The sequence below is a fragment of the Watersipora subatra genome, chromosome 2 (genome assembly GCF_963576615.1).
Source record: "Watersipora subatra chromosome 2, tzWatSuba1.1, whole genome shotgun sequence".
Taxonomy (NCBI): Eukaryota; Metazoa; Bryozoa; class Gymnolaemata; order Cheilostomatida; family Watersiporidae; genus Watersipora; species Watersipora subatra.
Window position 1 is genome coordinate 64,752,100 of NC_088709.1, and position 20,190 is coordinate 64,772,289.

General features: G+C 35.5%; 1 protein-coding gene across 1 annotated transcript in view; it reads left to right on the plus strand.

The window, feature by feature from the left end:
- The window catches only part of LOC137386970 (ubiquitin carboxyl-terminal hydrolase MINDY-2-like), a 38,420-nt gene extending 20,615 nt beyond the window's left edge, over positions 1–17,805 (plus strand). Inside the window, exons 6-11 of the mRNA XM_068073219.1 lie at positions 2,407–2,597; positions 2,994–3,136; positions 9,794–9,978; positions 15,267–15,344; positions 15,834–16,032; positions 17,145–17,805. Of these exons, the coding sequence (XP_067929320.1) occupies positions 2,407–2,597; positions 2,994–3,136; positions 9,794–9,978; positions 15,267–15,344; positions 15,834–16,032; positions 17,145–17,159 (811 nt within the window). The 3' untranslated portion in view covers positions 17,160–17,805. The remainder of the gene's footprint in view (positions 1–2,406; positions 2,598–2,993; positions 3,137–9,793; positions 9,979–15,266; positions 15,345–15,833; positions 16,033–17,144) is intronic.
- The last annotated feature ends 2,385 nt before the right edge of the window (positions 17,806–20,190 follow it).

Genomic DNA, 20,190 nt, shown 5'->3' on the forward strand with positions numbered 1-20,190 from the left:
TGCAAATACAGGGTACTTGTCTCACTATACAATGCAAATACAGGGTACTTGTCTCACTATACAATGCAAATACAGGGTACTTGTCTCACTATACAATGCAAATACAGGGTACTTGTCTCACTATACAACGCTAATACAGTGTACTTGTCTCACTATACAATGCTAATACAGTGTACTTGTCTCACTATACAATGCAAATACAGGGTACTTGTCTCACTATACAATGCAAATACAGTGTACTTGTCTCACTATACAATGCTAATACAGTGTACTTGTCTCACTATACAATGCTAATACAGTGTACTTGTCTCACTATACAATGCTATCGCTAATGTAGAACATCTAAAACTCCTTGAAACATGCTGGTGCATTATTGTTTTGCAGATAAAAAAAGCTGATAGAAATTTATACTAACGTAAAAATAATTAAAAATATATAAAAGTAGCTAAGTTGTATGATTTTAATGTAAATTAAAGTAAGTTACTTTATGTATTTTTATCACTTTTCCTACCACTGAACATATGCTTGGCCAATCCATCACTTGCATGCAGTAAAAATAAAGAAAACTTGTCATCAACTATTACTTAATTTGTTTTGACATATAATTTAGAGTTGTTTGATAAGTTCTGTATATTCTCTATATATATATTGTTATATATATATATATATATATAGTTTTGACATATAACTTAGAGTTGTTTGATAAGTTCTGTATATTCTATATATATATATTGTTATATATATATATAGTTTTGACATATAATTTAGAGTTGTTTGATAAGTTCTGTATATTCTCTATATATATATTGTTATATATATATATATATATATATATATATATATATATATATATATATATATATATATATATATATATATATATATATATATAGTTTTGACATATAATTTAGAGTTGTTTGATAAGTTCTGTATATCCTCTATATATATATTGTTATATATATATATATATAGTTTTGACATATAATTTAGAGTTGTTTGATAAGTTCTGTATATCCTGTATATATATATTGTTATATATATATATATAGTTTTGACATATAATTTAGAGTTGTTTGATAAGTTCTGTATATTCTCTATATATGTATTGTTATATATATATATATATATAGTTTTGACATATAATTTAGAGTTGTTTGATAAGTTGTGTATATTCTCTATATATATTGTTATATATATATATATATATATATATATATATATATATATATATATATATATATATATATATATATAGTTCTCTAGGTTTTTTTAGTGCTTGTATGCTATATTAATTTTTTGAATCTTCATTGTTTTAGCTATCCTGAGACTCACCATCTCTGTGCTTTTGTATTACTTTAGTATTTATTTTTACGTTTTTTTTTTCAATTAAACTGTTTAATGCTGTAAATATCACCATAAGATAAGAAACAATTGTTTATTTTATTTGTTTATATCTCATTCTTCAATATTTTGCTCATCAATAATAATTACATCAATGATGAAAAGCTTAATTGTTTATATTTCTGTTTTCAAGTATGAAAATTAGATTATTTTTACCATTCAGTTATAAGCTTACATGAATTTTTGGCAGTTGTAAAATGTTTAGGTAGTAGGACTTGAGTGTAATGTTGTGCAAAAGGCATTCCTAAAATCCACAAAATTTTCAAATTTAAAAAGTTTTCATTTTTTGAAATGCTTCAAATTTTCTTCAGCTTGCAAATAATTCGAAATGTATCCCAAATTGTTGAAATTTTATTCATTCTATAGTTCAAGCACACAAACTGTGATACTGCAAACATTCAAATGGCGTGTTCAATTAGTTTTGAGAATAATCAATTATAAGCACCCTTCAACCAATCAGAAGCAAGGGATTATCGATTATGGCTAAAATTATTAACAGTTAAGCATAACGATTTTTCGACAACTTTGTATAGTTGTAGAATTTAGCTATAGAACAAATGTGACAAAATGTCAAGGGAAACCATTGGGTCAGGTCTTATACTCAAGATAGTATATAATAAGCTTTGATTTATGGTTCTAGGACTCAGCAGAATTCTAGTGTTCTCTCGGGCTAATACCCTTTCTCTGCATACTTTACATTTAAAAGTGATCCAACCCTTTACAGGGATTGTGTCCATGTTTTGATGCCTCTTTTTTCTACAATGATTATTTCATGGATTTTCCTTTTTCCATGATTATTATTTCATGACTTTCAGTTGTTTCAAGATTATTCCATGGATTTTCCAGTTATTCTCTATTATTATTAATTCATGGATTTTCCAACTTTTTCTCTGATTATTATGTCATGGGTTTTCCAGTCTCATTCAGACTAATTTCTCATCACTCATTCAATGGGTTTAAATTTTATTTATTTGTAAGTTGATAATTTCTGTTGTAAAATTCCAGGGTAAAAGACTTTGAGTACACACCGGAGTGTGTTGTCTTTGATTTGCTCAATATTCCCCTATTCCATGGCTGGCTAGTTGATGCGTCTTTACCTGATGTGGTGAAGGCTGTTGGGAACCTCACTTACAATCAACTGGTAGAGAGAGTGATAGAAAATCAGGGGAACATCGATGTGGACAAATCAACTCAAGGTTGGTAAATGTCTGATTTTCAATGCGATCTGATCTTCTACATCCATTTGTAGAGAGATACCTTCCCTACTCATGCTCCCACGTAACGTAACTTGCCTAAATTCATTTTTCCCCATTGTTATTTTCTGTATTTCACATTCTTGCTACACAGTATATTTTGCAGTAAATTCTTTTATAGTTTTTTTTATCAACTTCTGCATAAATGCAGAAGACAGTATGTATGTACCCAGTTTTTTGTGGTCTTCATAATTTTCCCATTTTAACTCTACCCATTTCTCTTATATTTCCTTCTTTCAGTAATTTCATGTCATCTATAATTTTTAAAAACTCAGGATTTTATCAGATGTACACGTAATTTTTGGTAGTCAAACAGCCCATTATGTCTGTTTGCTGCAGCTGTCTTGGGCCAGATGTTTCTCGATGAGAGTGCCTCACAGCTCACCTACCACGGCCTCGCTGAGCTCTCTTCTACTCTTGGTGAAGATCAAATGGCTGTCTTCTTCCGGAACAATCACTTTAGCACCATTTACAAGCACCGGGTATGTCTGGCTAGTAACTTGATTTTCCTGGAAATGCGAGGCATGTCTGTATAGTAACTCGCTTACTCTAGAAGTGCTGTGGTGTCTCTCGAGCTGTCTGATTGGCTCCCCGATGCGGTATATGGCGCTCTCTCTCTGTCGATGTCTCTCTCTCGATGTTTCTCTCTCATTTTTTTCTCTCTCACTCGCGCTTTCTCTTGCTTGCTCTCTCGCTTTTTCTCTCACTCGCTCGCTCTCCAAATCTTTCGCTTTCTCTCTCTGTTTGATGGGTCCCTGTGCTGGGTGTCTTTCTTACTTTCTCAAGGTACCTGATTGGTCTAGACATGCAGGGTGTGTATGTCGAACTTCATAAGCCGGTATCTCTGTACATTATTCTCATCTTCTCAATATGGCGTCTACCAATGATTGTACACTCATATACTGTACAATATCATGTTTCTATGTTTGATTACCCACTTACTTCAGTTAATGAAATGTGGTAGCTTTTAATTAGCCTTACTTCCATTGTTTAAAGACCAACTCTTCATAGAGTTAATCTCCCCATTAATGGTAACATTGATGCTTTTATTGGAACTGCTGCTGCATAAACTCACCATTTAAAAATATGACGACTGACAGTTTGTTGTCATTTCTGTTAACCTAAGTCCTCAATGTAAATGTGTAGGGCAACCTGCTGTCACCTGCCAATTATCTCATGCTACCATAGGATGCGGTTGATTGTACATGTAGTTTCTATTACTATTATTTAATGTATTACATATTAGCAGTATTATTTTACTTTTTCATCTTTTTATGGTATTCCTTTCACGCTAGCTTCATTTTGAGTTCATTATTTTGAGTCTTGAGATATGTTCATAAGCTCTAAAACACTCACATTGTAGTATTAATTATATTTAATATGCTCATATGTTATGGAGTGACTGCTTATACAACAGCAAAAAGATTTATACAGGTTCTATGTATTGTTAATGTTTTGCCTTTGGCTCTATTGACTGTCTTAGGTTTAAATGTTTAAATTTAAGGTTTAAATTTACTGTAAAACAATACTTTCTTTAGATCGAGACCACAGTTTTTAAAAGCTGTTGTTAGCTCGTTCTACAGTAGAAATACCCTACTTTTCAGTGTTTTACATCACTACTCCAATATGCTAGATTCCGGGTGTTGAGGCCCCTAGTTATGTTTAGGGCCCTCATTTTGTTTGGGCAATAGTTTGTGGAAGACTGAAAGATTTCATTGGTTGGAGAGTGGATTTCTCAGTTTTTTCAACCTGCTGGAGTTGTCATCACCATATAGTGACTGATTTCACATAATCATGCAATACAGCTCTTGAAATTGTGATGTACATAAAAGGTACATGGTAGAAATGTTTCTCTATGTATATGACTTAAAATAAAAAGCTTTTAGTTTAACATATTTTATGAAACACTGATGCTCATAAGTTTTACAATTCTTATAGATTCGAAAGTAACTCAATGTTTTGTGTTTATTTATCATTTTATCGACAATAAAATATTATGAACGATAAAAACACTTTAATATGGCGGTTAAAGAAATAGAAAGATGGATTCTGTGTGCTTTTGAAAATTAATCTACATAATGTTTTGTTACATCTGGATAATTAAAATTACTCACCAAATTATGGTATGCATGCTGTTGCTTGTTAAACCCGCTTCATGGTGAAGTGAGGCAGTACTATCAGAAACATAGCATAGACTACATGTTTAAATATTTAGTATTTGCTCGTATCATTTTTGTTCTTAATTATATGTTCTTTATTCAAAATTTATTCCTTTTAAGTAGAATATTGTATCTTGTTAAAAGTTCCTTCTGTTTCTAATGATATGTTTTAGACACACTTTACACAATTTTTACTTTGAGCTTCTCTCAGACTGCAGAATCTTTGTAATGAATCTGTACTTATCTAATTTTAAGATCTCACTGTTGGCTTGTTTATCCAATTTGTAGAATTTTATCGATTCGTCTTTCTATTTGTTTGTATTTTGCTACGGTGTCATCATATTTTATTTCCATATACAGCAGCAGACTCTGTCTGCTAACGATTTAAATTTCATTCAAAAAGCTGAGCTCAGTAAATTAACTTAGCAGCTTCAACACAGGGATACAACACTCTATCCTACTAGAGGTAAACTAGGACTGTTCATTGGCCAGTCTTCACTAATCGTAGCAGCCGTAATTGATCTTGTTTGGTATGAAGTACTTGTATTCACTCCTCCAGCACTTAGCCCTCATGCTGTGTCAACATTACTAGCATACAGCTGAGTAGTGTGAGCCTGCCGATCTCTCCTCTACCTGCAGTGTAAGTAGTTGAGTACGCTCATCCATCCTCTTTCAAATGACAGTTCAGAAATGTATATTTACGGAGCTAGGAAGATTGGGTTATGTTGTTGGTGCTTGGAGATGAAAAGATTTATAATCACAATCTGATATAATCAACCCTTTCCCCTCCTCACTGTGTGTCCTATTTGTTAAAGAAAAACTTACACAAAATTGTTGTAGACTTTATCAAAAAGTATCGGCATTTTTTTACTATTTGCGATTATTTTTTATGTTTGGGGTCGTCAGGGACTGCCAGGGAGTTTCAAGATTAAAATCTACAAAACTTCATCGAGGTTAAAATTCTCAAGAGAAATATATGTGTGAAATGATGTCATCAGCTGTTATCGTTGCGATGGTTGATATTGATTATTGCGTTAAAGTGGTAACGTTAAGGATCTTTGTTCTGTCAGTCTCTTAGCAACTATAGATGTCATAATCACACTTTCGCTTGATTTGAGCGTTTTTGTTGGTTCTAATCTTGAAACATCCTAGCAGTAAGATCACCTCAAACATCAAAAACAATCACAAATAATAGAAAAATACCAATACTTTCTAATCACTTCTACTAAAACTTTGTGTACATTCATCTTTAATCTAGATTAAAGGTAGGGCCACACGAGACAAAATTCTCACGAAATCAGCGAAATTTGGACGAAACGATTCGTACGAATTGACATTTGGACGAATTCGTCCATCGTTGGTTGCGCAAGATGAACGAATCCTGAATTGGACGAAACGTCAGAAATTCCTACGAATCGTTGTTTGATTGGTCGGTTGAAAAGGTTAGTTGAATGTTGAAGGTCGTTTTCTTTGGCGCATGTTTGTACTGAAGCAAATGATTGAAACGGAATCGGCTTTAATTTATCACCGCGTTCTGATTGGCTAGTTGAAAGTTAGTTTCGTACGAATCCGTGGTGGGGAAACTCTGTGTGGCAGGTCAGAAATTTCATACGAATAGAATTTCCCTGATTAGTTGAAATTACACGATACGTGTGGCCTTACCTTTACACCTACTCTGAATTGAATTTTAGGACAGATTATAAAAAGATGATTTTGATAAAAATAGCAATTATCCTCCTACCATAATCTTTCTAGAGGCCATGGAGGTATCAATGTATATTCTATTCAAGTTTACTCGACAAATGAATGTTAAGCTTTAGGTTTGTTAGGTAAATTAGTATTGCAATTTTTAGTCTCAAATCAGTATTTGTTTTACCTGCTGTGCTAGGCTCAGGCTCCACACCGGCACATTTTCCCTCATAGTCGTTCATAACCTCTTCGTACTTGTTCTTTATGCTTTTTTCAGTTTCATAGTCGCAGTTGATGATCGCTTCATTGACACATTCCAGCTTTGTTAGTTTCATCTCATGCGCCAGGCTGTAACAGAATATGAATGCACATATATCCTTAAGCATAGGCTAATTTCACGCGTTAGCTACAAAAACATCCATTAGTAAAAAGTGTGAAAGAGAGAGAAAAAAGAGAGAGAGAGAGAGTGAAAGAGTGTAGGAGAGAAACAAAGTAACACAGAAAGGGAGAAAGAGAGTGAGAGAGAGAAAGTGAGAAAGTGAGAAAGTGAGAGAGATGGGTGTGTTAAAGTTTAAAGAAACTAATTTCTACTATTATAATAGTTAAGTTATGGCATCCATAGTTAAGCTAACGCTATTCTTCAACTTGAATTTATATTTTATTGGGAAAACCTTCAAATTGTGAAACCCAAGATTTTGCGAATGGCAACTAAAATTTTATAATAAAAGAGGTTTGTGAAGATGGATGTGCAATATCTTTGATAAGCATTCATTGTTTGAATATGAATCTTTGTAAACAGCTCAACAATAAAGAATTTTTTTTCTCTGACTTAAGCGAAGCTTTATAATTACAATTAGTAGTCTGATACGGGTCTCTTCATTTTAATCAACCAAATTTTTTTAAAAAAAAGCTTGAGCGATTGTGGTACAAACATATTTTAAATAAATATGCTAAAAACCCTTTTACTAAACATAGACTATAATATACTAAAGATGGTTATCCAAACTGAATTTTTATGATAATCAGCGATCATCGCAACTATTAATACAACAAAAATAAACTAGGAAAGTATGTCCAAGTTTTTGTGTAACTTTTAGATCTGTGACCATAAGGTTCACAGTTATAGCATATTAACAATGTTTATTAAGTTTGCTTTATTGGATACAAAGTTGATGGTGAGAAAGTCATACTTGCAATAGAGATCCTGTTCTGTTTGTTTTAGCTGCCCCTCTGCTATCATTCGCAGGTCTCTCACTCGAATGCTGTTCGTTTTATTTATGCAAATGATTGCTTTTTCTTGTTCACAATCTGTTTCTTGCTGCCTCTCAGGCTTGCCTAAAATATTGTCTAGAACTACAGTACTGTGAAGTCTAAAGACATGCTTATATATAACTGATATATAAATATATATAGATTGATTGCTCATAATATAGTTGAGATGATGCGTGTCAAATGTAGACTATCTTGCTATATCTTAGATCAAAGAAAACAGCAATCATAAGTAGAAGATCATGCTATAGCTTGAGATATACTTTCCAGTAATCATAGGTAGAGTATTAATTTATAACTTACATGATATACTTACTAGTAATCATAGGTAGATTATCATGTTATAACTTATATGATATACATACCAGTAATCATAGGTAGAGTATCATTTTATAGCTTAGATGATATACATACCAGTAATTATAGGTAGAGTATCATGTTATACCTTAGATGATATACATACTAGTAATCATAGGTAGAGTATCATTTTATAGCTTAGATGATATACATACCAGTAATTATAGGTAGAGTATCATGTTATACCTTAGATGATATACATACTAGTAATCATAGGTAGAGTATCATGTTATACCTTAGATGATATACATACTAGTAATTATAGGTAGAGTATCATCTTATAACTTGGATGATATACATACTAGTAATCATAGGTAGAGTATCATGTTATACCTTAGATGATAAACATACTAGTAATCATAGGTAGAATATCATGGTATACCTTAGATGATATACATGCTAGTAATTATAGGTAGAGTATCATCTTATGCCTTAGATGATATACATACTAGTAATTATCGGTAGAGTATCATCTTATGCCTTAGATGATATACATACTAGTAATTATAGGTAGAGTATCATCTTATAACTTAGATGATATACATACAAGTAATCATAGGTAGAGTATCAGTATGTTTTAAAAATGCATCTTTACATAGAGGACAAGGCAACAAACTAGTGCTACTGACGTCACTTGCTTACCTGTTGCAATTCCTATTGTTAGAATTACTGCTGCAAGTAGTCTGCCTAATTTGGTTGCCATTGCTGTAACTAGCGCTGCCTCGCTGACTCTGGTAGTAGTCACACAAGCAATGTTGACTCGTCACTTACCTCACCGCTGCCGAAGAATTTCCAATATTGTGTAATTAGTGGAGCTGATTAGAGAGTCTCGTTGCTGTTGACTGTCTGTCAGCATGATTACCGCTGGTCTGTCAGAGGATGTAGCGATTATAAGTCAATTTCATTGGCATCAATAATTGAATTGGTTAGGTTTTCTGAAACACCGACATAGGATGTCACGCTTATATCTTCTGTTACGTCACTCATTTTCTATCTTATTCAGTCGTTTTCTTTTTCTTCTACCGGTGTTAATCTTTTTAATGGTCGCCACAACAGCATTTCGTTTTCCATATTTTTGATCTACAGCATCTTCATTGATCATTTCCAGGAATCTTTTATCTTTACTGCATCCATGAACCTCTTCTGTTTTCTTGTCCCTGGCAAGAGATAACCATGGGCGTGATCATTCTCATACCTATTAACTTTGAATTATTTACTACATGCCGCTTTCAGAAATTTGTGAATGACATGGTATCTACTTTATCGATGACCAGCAAACTAATGCGTTAAAACATTTTTAGCACACATTCGATGAGTAGCTAAGCAAGTGTTTGATTATCATAGCCTGTAAACGTTAAAATATTTATACCAGTGTTGGGTCATTGTTTTTATTGGTGCGTCGCCAAACACCCGCTTCAGCACTTATCCTACTCAGTTATTGCTTGGCTTTGGGTAAGCCAAACCTTCTACAATTCTCCTGAAATTGTAAGAGGTATGCAGAGTATAATCCGGTTGCCTCTTGTGACTGTGTACCGACTGAGATTGTTCACATTGCAAGCTTTGAATTGCTCAAGGGTATCACAGAACTCAAAGAATAAAAAGTAGTCAGCTCCCATCATGTTTAAAGCCTAAATGAGAGAAATCAAGAGTCGGTTTGATTTGCAGGATCACTTATTCCTGCTTGTCACAGACCAGGGCTACTTAAGACAAAGCAGGATAGTCTGGGAGACTCTCTCTAATGTGGAAGGAGACGGGGAGCTCGTAAACTCAGAGTTTCGCATTCCAGAGAACCTCCAGCCTCTGCCAAGCTCATCCGCTGCAGCAGACACCAAAGAGCAGGTGGACCAAGAGTAAGTGTCACCAGTTTGACTGAGCTGAACTAAATGCTCTATTTTAACTTATCACATTTGCTGTTGCTGTGTAGGAGTTGTCTCATCTATATGGCTGTCGGCTGTCAGGTGAACTATATCTATTTACATGAGATACCCGCAGTTGTTAGTGAATTTATGATATGTTCTTGCAGATAAGATTTGGCAGCAGATTTCGGCGCACTAAAAATGCTTTTATTCACTTGTGGTAAAATTTAACTTCACAGTTTATGTTTACTAAGTAATCTAAATATTACTTTAGTTTCTGTTTACTAGGTGATCTAAAAATAACTTAACAGTTTCTGTTTATTAGGTACTCAATGAATTGCAGCATAGGCAGTCTATTAAAATTAACTCTATTGCATATCAACACGAACTTATAGGAAATGAATGTTGTTGGCTTTCAGAGTGAATGTCCTTATCACTCTGGTGAGGATTTGTGCTCACTTGATCAACATTGCTCTCATTTAGACTAGATGTGAGCATATTAGCTCAGTAGGTAGTGGAGGTGATTGAGAAGGTGATTTTTGGTGCAGGAGAAGACAACTAAGGGATTGTACTTGCTTTATCTCTAGTGAGGAGTCATTTCAGTACGTAGTATGTATGTGTAGTACTAGAAAACGAGCTAATAATATTAATAATGATAACAATAATAGTTACAGTAACTGTAGACGTAAAATAATTCTTAAAATGTAATAAAAGAAGTGACAACTGATCCCCTGAAGGCGGTAGCACATTGTAAAAAATGTTTAGTAGGCAATGTGTAAGACCGGTGGTAACCTGAGAACCTACTCTAAATTAAGCTATATTTTGTTTAAATTGACTTATTTTATATATTTTTTATTACTTTTGTTTCAATTTATAAATTTTACCAGCTATTTTACTTTTGCTCAGAACACTGTAATGGTTCGAATAATTTTGGATGCTTTATATTGGAAATTACCATGTTATGTTGAGACAAATATAGGCCTAAATATCACGCCATGTGTCGAGAAATTCATATGTAGGGGCGGTCTGATCATAAGTTGACGTTTGATTATGTTTAAAGGTTGACTTGCTACAAAATTCACATTACAGTTATTTGGTATCAAAAGATTCACCATGTCTTACTCTGATGTGTTGTAAGTGCCAAATATGTGGAAACGTGATTACAAGCTCTTAAAAGCTCAAAAACAAAAAAGCCACGGTAGATTGGAATCTCTTTATTTCGATGACGTAACCACGAAATTTGGTTATCGTCTTGTCACGTATGTTTTTACGTGAATTGAAAGGCCAATACAAAGCTCAATATAAAATTTATCGTAGCACTAGTTTATGACAAACACTTCGGGTTTTACCAAAGACCCCGTATCAAATATAGATGCTCGCTACTTCACAGTTTTGTTTCGGCCTGGTCTAATCGGCGAGTCGTAATCTGATCATGTGACCCAATACTTCTCAAATAACTTTTGCAGCACTTTTCGATTATCACAGGTGACCAACAGGCTCGTCATGATTATCAGACAATTATATGTACTCCTTCGAGGTAAGGTTAAAAAGTTAAATGAATTTTTACGGTAAGTTATAAAATATCAGTGCTAAAAGTGACAGCATTACAATGACGATAAAACAGACGTGTAAGAACAATAGACATGGTTTTATTGAATGCGTGAAGTATATTTGTGAAAATATTTTGACGAATAAGGTTGCATGAAAGTGTAAACAGAAACCATCTCTCACAAATGCGTCACATTTGAGCCATTTTGGAAAGAGAATCCAAACTACGGCGGTGTTGCGTGGCTGCGATTAACTGTTCATTTTTGAGCTTTTAAGAGCTTGTAATCACATTTCCACATATTTGGCACCTACAACACAACAGAGTAAGACATGGTGAATCATATGATACCAAATAACTGTAATGTGAATTTTGTTGCAAGTCAACCTTTAAAAGGAAACATTGCTCGAGTTGAGTGTTTCATGAATAATTTTAATAACCTTAAAGTTATTATCTATTACTTTATGTCAATGTCACTAAAATTATTAAATAAGATGTATCATTTTAATTTGGTTGGTGGGAGCAATTTCTAGAAGTTTTCACCGGCGTGAACTTGTCTTTTTTGCAAGAGATCTATTTACAACTTGAGATATTAGAACAGCAATTTTTTACAAGAAAATATAGCCAGCTGTATGTAGTTTAAACTCTGCTGCTTGGTTTAGTTTAATAGACAACGATAACCATTCGACAAGGTGTAACATAGTTTGACGTGATCAGTGCGTATGACTGATAGTTTGACCTGATCAATGCGTATGACTGATAGTTTGACCTGATCAGTTCGTATGACTGATAGTTTGACCTGATTAGTGCGTATGACTGATAGTTTGACCTGATCAGTGCGTATGACTGATAGTTTGACCTGATCAGTGAGTTGACTGATAGTTTGACCTGATCAGTGCGTATGGCTGATAGTTTGACCTGATCAGTGTGTATGACAGATAGTTTGACCTGATCAGTTCGTATGACTGATAGTTTGACCTGATCAATGCGTATGACTGATAGTTTGACCTGATCAGTGCGTATGACTGATAGTTTGACCTGATTAGTGCGTATGACTGATAGTTTGACCTGATCAGTGCGTATGACTGATAGTTTGACCTGATCAGTGAGTTGACTGATAGTTTGACCTGATCTGTGCGTATGACTGATAGTTTGACCTGATAAGTGTGTATGACAGATAGTTTGACCTGATCAGTGAGTATGATTGATAGTTTGACCTGATTAGTGCAAATGACTGATAGTTTGACCTGATCAGTGCGTTGACTGATAGTTTGACCTGATCAGTGCGTATGACTGATAGTTTGACCTGATCAGTGCGTATGATTGATAGTTTGACCTGATCAGTGTGTATGACTGATTTAACTGTTTTACTAGGTTTATGTAGTCGAAAGATGGCAAAGATTTGACTTCAGTAAAGATATTATTAGTGATTAGCACACTGAGGCCAAGCACACACGAGTAGCTAAGTTGTCATTTGTATTGCGTTGTCCACTTTTTGTTTAACTAATGTTTCTCATAAAGAATATCTAGCTTATGTGTCAAACCTTTGCTTATCTTAATACACGGGCACCCTGACATACGACATTAATTTGTTCTTGGATTGGGACTGTAAGACGAAATCGCCGTCTGGCGGGGTCTCTTAACACTTATGCTTTATGATGATTCTATTTTGGAAAAATACTTATGCAAAGAAGCCTGTTTCTAGCAACTGCTCAAAATATTTATGAAATTACTTACCCCTGTATCTGTCATTAACACTGTTCGTAAGATTACTTAGGATAATTTTTGTGTGTGTTTTTTATGTGCAATAAATCTGGCAAGGCTTTCAAACCAACCGATAGCTTTCCTTATCTCTGTGGATAACGTTTGTTGTCTCCTCCTTCTTTATTATTTTTTTATTATTTTTAGCGCTGTTTCCATAGAACCATCTTTTTGTTTTTCTTTTACAATCCCTAGCAACTTTGATACTCATGGCTAACTAATTAAAGTTTGACATAAGCACTAAACGCACTGTGTAAATACGATATTGTATACACTCACACAAGGTAAATACGATATTGTATACACTCACACAAGGTAAATACGATATTGTATACACTCACACAAGGTAAACATGATGCAACCTACTGCTGATTCTTCATATACAGTGAAACTCGGATAACTCAAACTTCAAGGGACCGAGCAAAAGTGTTCGAATTATCAGAGTGTTCAAGTTATCAGAGCACTGTCACAAGTCCATGTATTTACTTATTTATTAGTAGATACATGAACATATACAAACTATAATATAAATCAAAAGCACAAATGGCTTGTTTCAAATTAAATGCTTCTAATGTAAAGTTCAAAACGTTTTTATCAAAAAGTATAGAGATTTTTCTATCACTTGAGATTGGTTTGTTGTTTGAGGTGATGTTATTGCCAGGACGTTTTTTAGATTGACATTGGCAAAACTTGATCGTTGCTGAAATGCTCAAAGAAAAGACATCTTTTTCTTTTGAGCGTTTTACCCACAATCAATTTTGCCGATCTTTCTTGAAGTTTTTGCAAAGATTACCTTACTTTACCTGGGATTCGTTAAGAGCAACACTCCGAGGCAGTTCAATTAAAAGTTTTACGCGGTTTTACGGTACATTGTATATCACTCACGCTTTTTGAATGGATACTTATTGAATGTACACACGTATTTTGTGTTTAGGTCAAACGATGAATTTTTTTTTAGCTAAGGCAACGTATATGTTTGATTACAACATTTTTTAAGACGTTTTAAACATTCAACATTCCGACGTTAATTCAACATGGAATCAACGTCGGAAAACTATTCATCACGGGCTAGCCGGGTCACGCACTCAAGGATTTTCACCACGCAAATACAAAACAAAAACAACATGCTGTTTTTGTTTTGTATGTGCGTGGCGAAAATCCTTGCGCGCGTGACCCGGCTAGCCCGTGCTATTCATCGTATAGAAGTATAAATCAAATTTCACCAAACCTTTAGAACAGTCGTTGACAAAAATATTTTGCCGATGGAGGTAATAACGACGCTTATGAATTACGAAAAGTTGAGGTTTACCTCTATGGCTTGGAATAAAGTGATTTTCTAAAGCGATAGCAACTGTTTCGGTAGCCGTTGGGCAAAAAACAGTTCGTTATAACAGTGTTGAATTCGAGTTATATAGAGCCATTTATCATTGCGTGGGAACGGACCAAGCAAATCCAGTCGAGTTAACCATGTGTTCGCTATATCCGAGGGCGAGTTATCCATGTTTCACTGTAGCTAGCAGTAAACAGCGAATTGCTTTTCAAATCGCTCTCTTGCAATTGTGGGAGGATTTCGACCAATAATGTATCTTATCAGTAAGCATCTTGTTAATTTTTTTGCTACACTGTAACGCGGGAGAATACTGTAACCAAGGCCAGAAAAACATATTCCACGTAGTAACCTGCGAAACTGCATCCTAGGGCAACCATATCCCGGGATTCCACTGCGTATATTTCATCATTAAATTTTGTCATACCTCTATGAAGAGGTTTACTATATATTTTGTCAGGTGGAGGCAGGTGCATTATCAAACACAAATAATAATTATCTGCTCGATGCATAATATTTGGTTACCAAAAGGTTTTGGCAAAATGAACCCAATAGAGCAGTTTGCTCACTTTAAAAGAAATCAATATAGTCTGTTGATAGAATAGATATCGTTTGAGACAAAAAGCTATTTTAGTCTTTGGTTTACAGTTTGTTATTGGCCCTCTCACTGACCAATGAAGAAGATGCGGCTCATGCCACACCTGCAGCTTCTTCTCATGAGACGGAGTAAGTTCCTTTTCAAGTCATTTTTGCCCAAATTACTCAAGTTGAGATCGTACTCTAATGCTAGATAATGAGTTTTCACACCAAGTATAATAACTCTATGACTCGATCACGCAAAGGGTTTTCATAACTTACCACTATTCGAGCATATTTGGCATTCTAGAATGGAGATTATTTGGGGATTAATGTCTCCTGCTCTCTTACTCAATCTTATATCTATTTGTCTCTGTTACTCATTTGTTAGTCTTGGGATTTGTCACGCCTGCAGCATTGATTAATTTTGTATTGATATACCCCTAGTATAATTAGTAATGATTTTTTATGCACACTGAATTGTGGGAACTCAATAGATGTTCAACTCTGTGTTGATTTGATATGCTGATGCAATACCAAAAATAATTTGGAGTTGTTTTCTCTTGTTTGTTATTTAAAGTATAGGTAGGTTTGTCCTTTTAGCTTGTTTTTGAGCTTTATTTTCTTGGCTTTCTACAGTGAAGCCTTTGCCAAGAGACTGCAGGAGGAAGAGAATCGCCAAGCAGCGGTTCAGCACCAGCAGGCTGAGAGGTCAGCGGATAAACAGCAACGCCAGCGGCAGCCTCAACACCAACACCAACATCGGCAGAGGCAGCAGCCTAGGGAAGAGCAATATGATCATTCTCCGCGGCAAAGACAGCGAAAAGATTCAAACTCGGTTAGTACTTACAATTTCGATTTATATAAATCTCAAAGTTTGTTATTGGTCTGTCCAGCTGTAATGATTAAAATCGTGCAATGAAAATCTGTATCTTACAAGATTTGATCTTGGAACTTCTCATTCACAAAGTGAGAAGCTAACCCATTAGGCTATACGAGATGCAATGGAATCGAGTGATATGAGTCATTATCTGGGTGAAAATACGCATAGCGACTCTGCGTTACGCGCAATGTCACTAAAGCTTGCTCTCACGGTTCCTATTAGTAAGTTTAGCAATATGGATACTAGTTTAATCAATTTAGCCAATGGCAACTACATTACCTGTCACTGCTTATAAGCTGTTTTTTAACACTCGTGCACCGCTGGATAGTTCACCTAGTATTTTTTATAAATTCACTGCTGGGAGCTTTTCTCTTTTCTACTGATTGCCTCTCTTCTTATATGTTTTTATCTGTGTGAAATTTATTAAATTAACTTAACCAGGTTACATAGTCATTTGCTTTTTACTCTGTAGTTGCAGCTTCTCATGATCTCTGATTTAAGGTATTTTGTGATACAAGCACTGCGATTAAACTGTCTACAAAGGGCATGGGTACAGAGATCATATGAGATAGATTTGAAGAGCAGTCGTGGCCGAGGGGTCTAGGTGCATAGCAAACAACAGGTTGAGGGTTCAATACTCACGCAGGCCAATGATGATGACAAAAACGGCTCCCTGATCTGGGCATGTCTCCAGTTGTTGAGGTTCTTTTGCCACTGAACTCCGAAATGTTCAGTCAAGATCGCAGAGCCATTGTTTGTGTTCTTAAAAACATGCACAGCTCCTGCTTGCAGTAAACTAAGCAGACATACTCGGTATTTGAAGGATTGCTCACAAACATATGAGATAGACTAATAGATACATGTGTGTAGGTAGAAAAGATCGAGAGGCAGTAAGTTCGAGGCAAACTTACTCAAGTAGCGATGGGTATTTTAGTTAGTGAGAGAAGAAGTTACATGTAGTGGTTTAACAATAAAAAAAAACTATGACTCGCTAAGTCCTGGCCTTGGTTTCCTTTTAACCAAATTGTATGTGTTACTATAGACTAACTGTACTCTCTATGTTTTAGTGTGTGCTATTGTGATGAGAAGCTACCTCAATCTCCTGTCACCTCCTGCTCCAAACTCTCTTGTAACCTGATTGTGCCATTATATGTACTAGTACCTCGGCTTGCCTTTTTACTCATTGATATGTTTTTTTGCTTGCTGGATTAACAGGTAATATATCTAGCATATTCATCTGTTGATACAAAGTACAATTACCGTATTCAGACGGCTCTACGCATCGTATTTCAAAAGATTTTGTGCCATGTTGTTCATAGACTTATTTTTTGAAATATTTGTAATTTATATGAAAGTAGACTGTCTTTTGTGAAGACCTTGACCTTAGTTATGCATTTAGACCGTGGTCCATAAGATTGTGCACTGCTTAATTTTTTTGCATAGTATTACCTTTGCTCCAGTAATGAGGAATTAAATTTTTTTTCTGAAAATATTGAATATATAATTTCCCCACAAAATTGACGCTATTATATTCTACAGATAAAATAGAAACTAAACTATTGGGTAATTTCTACCGCAATGTTATAATGAAACAATGGAGATGCAGTACTGAGCCAAACTCCAAACTTATGCAGCCATGCCTTGCCCTTTTGATTTTTTCATATATTTCATGTTGTCATATGCAATATTTTCATATTGTATAATAAATACTATTTATAAATTGCTGTACATAGTTTGAAATTTTGGCCAGTTTGGCTTTAATTATGGAATTAGCAGTAAACTTTGTTCATGCTTTGATCTGTTGCTGGAATTTGAACTTCTGCTTTCAAACTAGTCGTGGAAACTAAGGGTCGTATGATACCATAGTTGTAGATAAAATAGTTATGGATGCTAGAGGCAACGATGATAGACCATGGATGCTAAGGGCAACAATGAAAGACCATGTATGCTAGGGGCAACAATGATAGAACATGGATGCTAGGGGCAACAATGATAGACCATGGATGCTAGGGGCAACAATGATAGACCATAGATGCTAGGGGTAACAATGATAGACCATGGATGCTAGGGGCAACAATGATAGAACATGGATGCTAGGGGCAACAATGATAGAACATGGATGCTAGGGCCAACAATGATAGACCATGGATGCTAGGGGCAACGATGATAGACCATGGATGCTAGGGGTAACAATGATAGACCATGGATGCTAGGGGCAACGATGATAGACCATGGATGCTAGGGGCAACGATGATAGACCATGGATGCTAGGGGCAACGATGGTAGACCATGGATGCTAGGGGCAACGATGATAGACCATGGATGCTAGGGGCAACAATGATAGACCATGTATGCTAGGGGCAACAATGATAAACCATGGATGCTAGGGGTAACAATGATAGACCATGGATGCGAGGGGTAACAATGATAGACCATGGATGCTAGGGGCAACGATGATAGACCATGGATGCGAGGGGTAACAATGATAGACCATGGATGCTATGGGTAACAATGATAGACCATGGATGCTAGGGGCAACGATGATAGACCATGGATGCTAGGGGCAACGATGATAGACCATGGATGCTAGGGGTAACAATGATAGATCATGGATGCTAGAGGCAACAATGATAGAACATGGATGCAAGGGGCAACAATGATAGACCATGGATGCGAGGGGTAACAATGATAGACCATGGATGCTAGGGGTAACAATGATAGACCATGGATGCTAGGGGCAACGATGATAGACCATGGATGCTAGGGGCAACAATGATAGACCATGGATGCTAGGGGCAACGATGATAGACCATGGATGCTAGGGGTAACAATGATAGACCATGGATGCTAGGGGCAACGATGATAGACCATAGATGTTAGGGTTAACAATGATAAAAAATGGATGCTAGGGGTAACGATGATAGAACACGGATGCTAGGGGTAACAATGATAAAAAATGGATGCTAGGGGTAACAATGATAGAACATGGATGCTAGGGGCAACGATGATAAAACATGGGTGCTAGGGGTAACGATGATAAAACACGGATGCTAGGGGTAACAATGATAGACCATGGATGCTAGGGGGTAAAAATGATAGAACATGGATGCTAGGCGCAATGATGATAGACCATGGATGCTAGGGGTAATGATGATAGACCATGGATGCTAGCAGTAACGATGATAGAACACGGATATGTGAACTTGTCAACTCAAAAGGCTAGCATAACAGGTTTTTTTGGTTGCCTGGAACATATGAGCATGGTATTGGCAGCAATCAAGGATTCCAAGAAGTCAAAGGGAGATCTTAATATTGTCTGGTTATGGTAGACCTTGCAAATGCCTATGGCTCATTAAATCATACCGAGATTGGCTTTGCGATTGGCAGTTTCTGGTTTTCGAAGAGCGTGGTTAAACTGTACTATATTAGGTTTCAAAGGCAATTCACTGCTCATTCATTCACAACATCATGGTACAATTTACCAGTAGACATACAAATGGATTGTGTTATATGCTGTTTATGTTGGCATATGCAAGTTGCTGTTAGAGGCACAGAGGGTGTCATGGAATGCAAATCAAGCATACATGTGAGAGTGTTTATGGATGACATCACCATGCAATCTTCTGCTGAAGAATAAATATGCTGCTTCATTCATAAGAGGAAGCAACTTGGTATATACCTACCTATATACCAATATACTTTCTAATCTTTCCATCAAAATGATGTAATAAAATAGGCCCAAACTAATTATAGAACAAACTACCAGAATGCCCGGCGTTGCACAGCTATTAAAATCAGCTTATAAGCAGTCACGGGTAATGTAGTTGCCTGTCATTTGCCATTAGCCTGGCACATTGCCAAAGGCTAATTTGAGTAAGCTAATGTTGTGAAACTTACTAATAAGAGCCGTGAGAGAAAGCTTTAGTGCAGTTGTGCCGTAACGTAATGCTATGCATGTTTTAACTCACATAGCAACATATATAGCCCAATGGATCCATTAATAGCATGTAGCTTAATTGGTAAGACGTTTGCCTGGTGAATCGGAGGTTCCAAGATCAAATCCAGCCTGAAACGGATATTTCGTTCCTAAGTTTTAATAGCTATAGCTGTACA